Below are 9,615 nucleotides of genomic sequence, written 5' to 3' on the forward strand. Positions count from 1 at the left end.
ACCCTTCCTCTCCAACATCATCCATGTCAAATCATCCTACTATTTTCCACTAATGCTACAGTAACACGGGGTCTCTGCAACACACCTCAGTGAGCCCAGCTAGCAGCCTGATGTTAGGAGGGATTGGGGAGGGAGAGGGAGTGTTATCCTGGGTATTAAGACAGCAGTAAGCTCGGCAGAAACACGCTTATATGACAGCAGTTAGGAGGTAGTGCTCGACAGGTCATGAATGGAGAGGAGATTAAGAGTAAATTGTCAACTGAGCTGAGAGTTTCTTCACAGGGAAACGAGAACAGAACAGCAGAGAAGATACGTTGATTCTCTTCTTAACTTCCTAATGCAATTATAGTATTTTGCAAACTTCAATTGGAGCTCTGTTGATCAGAGAGAGGGGGGCGGGAAGAGATGAATAGGAGGGAGATGGGGCGAGGGACGGAGAGGGAGGGGGCATATGGTGTTTGAGAGAGGGGAGAAAAGAATAGAGAATTATAGAGGAAGAAATAAAGAGGGACAGAGGGATGAGGGTTGTGGTGTTTGCTCTATCTTGAGGGGAGGTTGTGTGTCACAGAGGAGGATGATGTTTGATGTCTATTTTGGAGCTGATTCCTTTGTGCTCCGTAATTGGTGAAGGAGTAGGGGGTAGCATTTGTGTGTGTGTGTGTGTGTGTGTGTCATCTTTCTGTGAACTGTAGGTTTTGATGTCTTGTCTCTCTGGTGCTGTGTGGGAGTCACAATGGAACTGTTTGAAGACGCTAGCAATTGAGTCCCTCTTTTCTTCTCTCTCTCTCTCTCTCTCCGCCTCTTGCTCTTGTTCTTTTCCTCCCCCCTTGTATTCCTCGGTCTCTCCCTACCTCTCTCTTGGTCATCTCCTTCTGCTCTCCTTCCCTCTCAATGTTTCTCTCATTCTCTGTGTCCCCCTGGTCCGCTCTCTCTCTTTCTCCCCCTTCATCTCCCCACCCCCACTCTATTTCTCTCTGTCTCTCTCCATCTCTCTACCCCGCCATCCCTCTGTCTCTCTCTCTCCCTCCCTCTCTTTCTAGTGATATGACAGTGAAGATCTGGTCAGCAAAGGTGGGGAAGAAGAGTTGACGTTCGGTCGGAGCGTTATTGTAACATCATTACTGGTGGCCATCTTCACTGAGGGCCTTCACCCCTGACCCCTGACCCTCTCACCTCAACCAATCGGGTGTGACGCGGCAGGACGTCATGGTTACCAACCATAACCGGGGACGACCAAAGTGTGGATGACGCGTCGTCGCAAAGTTTAGTCTCCTCCGGAAAGATCCTTATGAGGAGTGTGTCTTGAACTGAAAGGCAAAACGGGAAGTTTGAGACTTTTAGCCTTTTCTTGTTTCTACTGCCAATCCAACTGTAAGTGCAATTGAGGTGTGATGGGATTTGGACAAGATAAAACCTTTATTGTGCCAGATAATGGCTGTGTGAGGACAAAAAGCAGGATGTTCATAGACACAGCTACTGACTGATTCATCTACTCTCCTATTTATTACTCATTCAATGAAAATAAGGTCTCCCAGAAGTGAACTAACCCTTGGAGAACACCATTTCTGAGCCAACTAAAGACTTTCTATCTTCAGGGCTGTCTGTGTTTGATTGTCTACTGGCTGAGATGAACCAACTGGAATTCATTTACAGCAAAGGGGGCTGAGAGAGTGAGTTGTTCAGTATATATACAGTATGTATGTTGAAGCCACTGGACAGTTTGTTGAGAGTTCATTTCAGCCCTTTGTGATTCCCTGCCTCTTCATCTCTATGGATGGGTTTGCAGGCTGCTGAGTCTGCACTGAGAGAGCCTAGCAATAATAACATCACTACTAACACCAGTCCTGGAGGAACATACACACGCACAAACACACACTGCTGTCTTATCAGGGTGGGTGTGCAGGAATAATAGTATTATTCACACAGACATACCAACCCCACCAGACAGCGGTAGCTCCACAGGTGCCACAGTTCCAGATCATTATCTCTCCTGCCTTTATATAGCCTGAGACTGGCTTGCGTCCCAAATGGCACCCTACTTCCTATAAAGTGCACTGCTTTTGACCAGGGATTAGAGTGCCAGTTGGGGCTCACCCTCTCTCTCACTGAGGCTCTCAACACTTCAATAAGCACCCTGAAAATCACCATCTCATCCTCTCCTCTCCTCTCACCCTGTGAGCCTGGTATGCTGTGCGACTCCATTCTGATCTCGTTAGCTGTTGTAACTTGTTGTAGCTTCTGCAAAACTGGGTTTGAATCACAGGAGGTTGGTGGCCCCATGATTGTGGGGGACTGGCTCATGGTAATGGCCGGAGCAGAATAAGTGGAATGGTATCGAATACATCAAACACATGGTTTGATGCCATTGCATTCGTACCGATCCAGCCGTTATTATGAGCCGTAAATCCCCTCAGCAGCCTCCACTGGTTTGAATACTATTTGAAATCTTTCAAATATTTATCAGCGTTTCTTCTAGCCTGCCTGGATTTGCCAGACGTGGCCCGTGATGCCAGGCACGCTCAATCAAGCACAGGTAAACTATTTAGAATTTCAAATAGTATTTGAGCCAAGGTCTGAACTGATGATAACTGTAACTGCGGACACCAATATAGCGCTAGTTCTGCACCACAACGACAGTGGTGGGAGGGATGGTAATGCTAGCCAGGCTAATTGGCTGCTGTGTTAGCAGGTGGTGATGAGTTATGCTGCATGATGGGCAAAAGTCTGATTAAGTAGGTCAGGACAGGAGAAGAGCGACGCCTCCCTATTGGCACCCTATTCCCTACATAGTGCACTACTTTTGACCAGAGTCCTATTGGCCCTCGTCAAAAGTGGCGCACTATATAGGGAATAGGGTGCCATTTGGGACGCATGCTTTACCAGATCTTTTATTTCTTCCGTTCAGTAGTTTTAAAGACGGAACCCTTCGCTGCTGTGTGTGTGCCTTTGGGGTAGTGTGGGGGCGACGCCTGGCTTCATACACACACATGCTTTTAGGTTATCCATCTTGCCTGGCAGGGCTTGGCTTCCTTCAGCTCTGAGATTTACTGTCTGCTAAGTTAAACATATTTGTCTTCTAACCCTCCCATGCACGCGCGCGCACACACACACACATACGCACACACACACACACACACACACACACACACACACACACACTCACTCATGTGGCTAACCACTATCTGCAGGCACCGGTGATCAGAGAATCTTCCCTCCTTCTAACCCTTTTAGAAGGGGACATTCTAATCAATTCCCACTGATGATGTCACAACATAGAACATTCCGGAGAAATGGTGAAATTCTCACCCTCCTCCCTGCAGATCGGAAATATCTTCAGATGCCTAGTGAGCGACTGAGCCATGTGTAACTCACAGCATTTCTTCTCCTGTGAATATACCTAGTTGTTATTGAGTGCACTTTATCAGGTAAAGACTTAGAAACGTGTGTACTGTACTGTGATCAAATGGGTTACATTAGAGGAAGGGATCGGTGGTCCAATATAGCAAAAGAAAAGTATCCCAAATGAAATCTACTGCAACGAGAATCTCAAATCATGTCTTTGTAGAGCTGTCTTTGAAGACTGAATCGATGTTGTCTCTCTTACAAGACATGTTGATGCTGCTAACTTGATGTAAATAGTTTGATAAAGAGAGACATAAGATGAAGCAATCATGTTATTCTGAGCCTAGGTTAAGGTTTGAGTTGAAGGTCGAGGGAGTTTATACTATACACAGATCCAGTTTTATAATCTCTGTATGTAGCCCACAACGCCTTGTTTTTAAAGCCATTTGAATGTGTTTAAGGTACAATCGGTGTTCCTTTGTCATAGATATTCCTCTATGTAATCTCTATCAACTTTTACGACTTCTTTAATAACGTCAAACTATCATGCATTTTTTTGTTGTTGTTGTTGTTGACTCCCTTTTTAATGTTGTATTTTCCAAATCCTCTATCATGTCCCTTGGAAGACCAGGCTTAACATGAAGGATGTTGCAACACCCATAGCTGTGCCAATCACCTATAGCTAGCTAACTATGTGGTGCTCTACTCTGCTGACTGTTCCAGGATCAGCCTTTCTACTCCTTCGCTCGGTGTGTTTCGCAGTAGCTGTTCGAGGAAGCTCTGTAGTACTTAAAGGCGCTTTTAAAGGTGCCCCCTGCTTGTGCATACACTGTAGAACAGAGCTGCGTGATCATAGCGGTAGTGAAGGTAGGAGAGGAGGAAGCCTCCGAACCATGGGCAGAGTTCATATTCCAATTGAATGTTCAGGCACACTTTATTTGGATAGTGCGGATAGTCCATCTGTGGTCATACCATCAACAAATATCTGTTGACCGGCAACTGCTTGCTAAGGTTAGGTTCAGAATAAGGGTAAGGGTTCATTTTGGGTTAGGTTAAGGGTTAGGGCTACTAGATAGTTGGTTGAAATGTTACTGATCATCTACAGACGGCCTATCCGAAAGAAAGTGTTGACCGAATGTTCCAATTGATGACATCGCAAAGGCGCCGTTTTAATTCCGGAACAGGACGCCGACGAGAACGATCAAAATTCTCACCTCCCTAATCTCAAAGGGTTAACCACACAGCCAAATTAGAGTCCCTCTTCTCTCCAGTTGGAAGTGCTGCTACTGACCGAGCATGTCTGACAGCCATGTCCACTCGCTATAGATTCCTAGGCTTCTTCTCTCGTCTCCATCAGTACCTCTCTGTTGGCTGAACCACCTGTATACAGGTGTATTATACTGTCTATCGGAGGGGAGATTTGGGCGCAGTTATTGACTTTCCTGGTTATCCGACGCCCCGACAAAAAGACGACGGACTTTCCTACCCAGCGTGCAGATGTGACTGTCTGTATATCTACCCGAGCTTAACCTTTCACCTAATTAGAAAATGAACCACTCAGCCTATCAGCACCACGTAGGCTCCATGTCTCTGCCGGTCGCCTCTGCTTTCAGGCCCACTGCCTTACAGGGCACATAGAATTGGTACAGAGAACCTTGACGTGTCCTCTCTACATGTTCTGTACAAAAGCTGTAACCAGTCTCAGCCTTACTCCAGCGGCGTTCAAAAGGCTTCAACGTTACAGAGCATTCAGAAACACGTGTATTTAGCGTCTGCTAAAATGACTTAAATGTAGAACGGATGTGAATGTCTGTCATGGTATGGGATTGGTTTTGTCAGCTCTATTTGTTAGATTTCTATCTGCGACGTACTGAACCTTTCACCTCACTTGATATCTACTTCCCGGGCTGCTGTGCTGTGCGCTCAGAGCGTTTAGGCCTAATCAAACGCTGAACAGAGCTGGGCCTCGTTTCCCAGTTGCGATGTAACTTAAGCATTACGATGATCGTACCAGATGCATCGTTATTTACGAACCGACTTTTAAAGAGTTGTTTCCCAAACGAGCAAGTAGAGAGTATGTCGTTAGACCGTGTGTCGATATTGATAGGATCGAAAGAAAAGCAGCGCTGCTCTCGGATCAGCTTTCTCCCATTCAAATGTTACCTTAACATTATAATTATTCCACAATACTGATGAAGGATCAGCTCCTAGACAGATATTACCAATTATGTCTGCAAATAGGCCATAGAGATATAGCAAAATCAAAAATAATGTGCAAAATTACAGATCGACCACATCATTGTTGTCACACATCATGAAAAACATTGAAGTAAAAATGACAGACAGTATCCTAGTCGCAAAATAGAACTCCATTGATTGAACATGAAATATATGTCAATATGATTTAAATAGTATATGTAGGCCTATGTATGTTTTAATGCACTCATCCCGGTTTTCATTTTGAAGCATCACTTTATCCTCAACTTGTTAGTAACAATTGCAAATACTTCGGCAACTTTTGTATTTGTAGTCAAATTCATTCTGAAGTTATCTGCAGTCACAGTCTGACAGATAGCCTTAACATCTTGGTTCTATTTTTAGCAGAAATGGTCTGTGAATAAAGTGACGAGGAAGGGCAAAAAAAGCGTCTGACGACGCACTTGGCTGCCATACGAGTGGTCTGGATCACTCGTACTGTAGCTGTGCAAAGATTTTCAAGTGCCACGTTGCTAACGAAACACCATATCTACAAAAGATACATTGTAAGTAAGTTCAAATATGTTCTGGTATCTAGGCCTAATCAAACACTGACCGAGCTGATGTGTCTAATATTTTGAGTGGCTGCTCAGAAGTACACCCAATAGAGGTCACACAGAGTGATGGTGTCCTTTGTCAGCTCTGTTTCTCTCTATTTCTGCTTCACAGGCAAAGTGGACAGTAGCATGTCTCTGGTGGTATCTGTGAACCAGGGTCAAATGTCATACCAGGTGCCTTTTTTTATTTCACAGGCTCCTCCCCCTACGGACTACTGTAAGTGTTTGTACAGATAATATTGTGTTTCTTTTTCTTACAATGTGCATGTGACCAAATACCATGTAAAATACCTTGACATTTGACAAAAACTGTAAGTAGATTTATTATTTAATGATGGATCAATAAATTGTTCCTTCAATTAAATAAAACAACTTAAAAGAATAAAATCAGTGGTCTCAGAAGTACTCAAATCGTCAGTCTTGAAAGTCGTCTTTTTGAAGTAAACTTCAGTCGAGTGACTAATTGTCTTTTCATGCAGTCAGCTGTCAGTTTGTGGAAACAAAGCAGCTCTGCGGTGAGATACAACAGATGTGGGTGGATGAGAACACGTTACTGTATTCCTCTGGACCAACACTGATAGGATCTAACAAATAACTTGGGGAGTCTAATCACGATAGATTGTGCCCCTTCTCATTCTGAGCGAGAGAGAGAGAGACTCCCTCGCACCATCCAGTCGCATCTTCATTTCCTGAGCTTGTCGAGGGTGCTCCACTTGAGGGTCTGTCGCGGTGATGTACGGCAGCCATTACAGCTGGAGTGTAGGAGGAAACCACTTTATACTGTTTCAGACGCGCACACACACACACTCCCTCTTTGTCTCTCTTCCCTTCCATCAATAATACATTGAAAAGTTGAACACATTTTTATAATTGCACTCTGTCGGGTCTAGTCCAATTTCTTGGTCTGTCAATCTCTTTCTAATTACTTTAATATCCTTCTCCCCAGTTCCCCAATACACCCTAACTTTGTTTGTACAACGATTTGGAATTCCAGCATTATAATATTGTAAATGCCTTAAAGTTTTCCTCCAGACTTTGTTTTACCTTACCAATTGCCTAATACTTCCTAACTATTTCACCAACTTTTTCTAAGGGCTTTATTCAATCTGTATTGTTGAAGCGTTACGGATCGTGCGATAGAAATGTAAAGGTAATTTCCGATTTGAGCTGACATGCTGAGCTTCCCGCGAATGCGGTCTCCGCTAACGCGGAAACATTTCCTTTACATTTCAATCACCCTGTAACGCTGAACGTCGGATTGAATAGAGCCCTGGGTCTATTGTTTGCGCTCACACGTTTCTCCTGTTAACCTTTTACGAAGCCAGACATAGAAATATAATGCATAGAGCAGATGAATTACAGATCAGCTCTCTACGTCCCCAAAGTAGCACTGTGATCAGAGTGACCCCTTGGCGACCTTGAACATCGCATTGGTCGTTGACTAGTAGGCTATACATACCAATTCTCTCTGGAAGTGTTGCCCTTTTTGAGCAGGTAACAGCAGGAGATGTGTACAGTCTTGGTCTTTCAGTGCAGCTATCTTGTTGGAGTAGTCAGAAAGCTCTGAATGCCTTTCTCTCTCAGCTGACTTTCTGTCCTGTCCTCCTCCCCTGGGTCTGAGGGGGTTTGGAGATGGAGGATAAAGACTGATAGTTTTATCACGCAGAAAGGGGGATGGAAAAGAGAGAGAGAGAGAAAGAGGGATAATGGGTTGGAATATGGAATAAAAAAGCGGATCGGGAGATAAAGAGATACAGGGTGGTATAACTAAATGATGAGTTGAAAGGGGGTAGAGGAGGATAGAGAGGGTTACAGGGAAAGTAATAGAACGGGGGGGGGGGGGGTGGAGAGAAGGGTTGACGGAATGGAAGATGGAGAACTGAGAGTACTGTACACACCTTAGCCTTGAGAGGAGACAGGGGGTACTCTGTGGTGGAGTGGAGGGAGTTCATTTGAAAGCAGAAAGGAACTATAAAGCGAGAGAGAAATAGAAATCGAGAGACTAAAGAGAGAGAACCACATGAACTCTCTGTACAACCACCACTACCACCACTGTACTGATAAGTCCTGTAAGCCACATGGACAACCACAGAGATGGAGGGCAGGGGTGCGAGAAAAAGGAATGAAGGAATGACCGAGTGAAAGAGAGGGAGCGAAAGGCAGAAAGAGAGCGAGAGAGAGTCTAAAGAGACAGAGGGAGAGAAACCATGGCAGATAAAGATTGATAGAGAGCAGAAGGACAGTGGGAGTTCACAGAGGGACTTTAATACATCGTCAAACACAGTCAGTCTTATAGACGCATACCGTACATCTGCATGGGTTTATGCAGAGAACAAAGGCCGAGCATAGCCGCAGAATAACATGGGCGTGTCCTACAGTATTCCTCTCTTTGAATTTTGGCTTAATCACTCTGTATGCGTGTGGTTTACACATTGTGTGTTCACGCAATGAGCCAAATAAGAAGGATACCGGTGAATTAACTGTTGAGCAGAAAAGATAAAAAGTAAACTCTCTTTCGGCACTGTGAAAACTTGATTTCATGTTTGAAGTACTGAGGATCAGACGTTCTCTTCATGCAGTCATAATGATCAGACCTGGGCTCAAATACAGGCTTATTTAAGTATTTGTCTTTTAAATACTTCCGGTGCATTCGGAAAGTTTTCAGACCCCTTGACTTTTTCAACATTTTGTTACATTACGGCCTTATGGATAAAATCATTTTTTGTTCACTCATCAATCTGCACACAATACCTCTTAATGACAAAGCGAAAACAGGTTTTTAGAAATGTTTGCAAATCTATTAAAAATAAATTACAGAAATACCTTACTATAAGTATTCAGACCGTTTGCTATGAGACTCGAAATTGAACTCCGGTGCATCCTGTTCCCATTGATCATCCTTGAGGTTGGAGTCCACCTGTGGTACATTCAATTGATTGGACATGATTTGGAAAGGCACCCACATGTCTATATAAGGTCCCACAGTTGACAGTGCATGTCAGAGCAAAAACCAAGCCATGAGGTCGAAATAATTGTCTATAGAGCTCCGAGAAAGGATTGTCGAGGAACAGATCTAGTGAAAGGAACCACAAAATGTCTGCAGCATTGAAGGTCCCCAAGTACACAGTAAATGGAAAAGGTTTGGATCCACCAAGACTATTCCTAGAGCTGGCCTCTTGGGCCAAACTGAGCAATCGGGGAGAAGGGCCTTGGTCAGGGAGATGCAGCAGAGCCTGGACCTGCTAGAGCAGTACTACCATACCTGGGTCCTGGCAGTAAACCCCAAAAATACTAAAATAATGATTTTCCAGAGAAGACCCAGATCTCAGGGAATTAGACCAAAGTTCTCAATTGGTACAAAATATATAGAGTACTGCACACACTACAATTACTTAGGTTTAAAAATAAGCTTAACTGGACACCTTAATGAGGCTGTGAATGAACTGAGAGAGAAAGCACC

The 9,615-nt window shown here is 44.2% G+C and overlaps 1 protein-coding gene across 5 annotated transcripts in view; it reads left to right on the forward strand.

Annotated features, from left to right (window-relative positions):
* LOC115151053 (kinesin-like protein KIF21B) overlaps nt 1-6,542 on the forward strand; it is a 114,192-nt gene extending 107,650 nt beyond the window's left edge. For 3 of the 5 annotated variants that reach the window (XM_029694989.1, XM_029694990.1, XM_029694992.1), the window contains one exon: nt 1,041-1,118. Coding sequence is in view for 2 of the 5 variants with exons in the window: in XM_029694991.1 (XP_029550851.1) it covers nt 1,041-1,089 (49 nt within the window). In the remaining 3 variants the exon portion in view is untranslated. Of the gene's footprint in view, nt 1-1,040 lie in introns of all 5 variants that reach the window. The other 2 variants (XM_029694991.1, XM_029694993.1) reach the window with 1 other exon arrangement.
* Nucleotides 6,543-9,615: the final 3,073 nt, after the last annotated feature.

The sequence above is a fragment of the Salmo trutta genome, chromosome 16 (genome assembly GCF_901001165.1).
Source record: "Salmo trutta chromosome 16, fSalTru1.1, whole genome shotgun sequence".
Taxonomy (NCBI): domain Eukaryota; kingdom Metazoa; phylum Chordata; class Actinopteri; order Salmoniformes; family Salmonidae; genus Salmo; species Salmo trutta.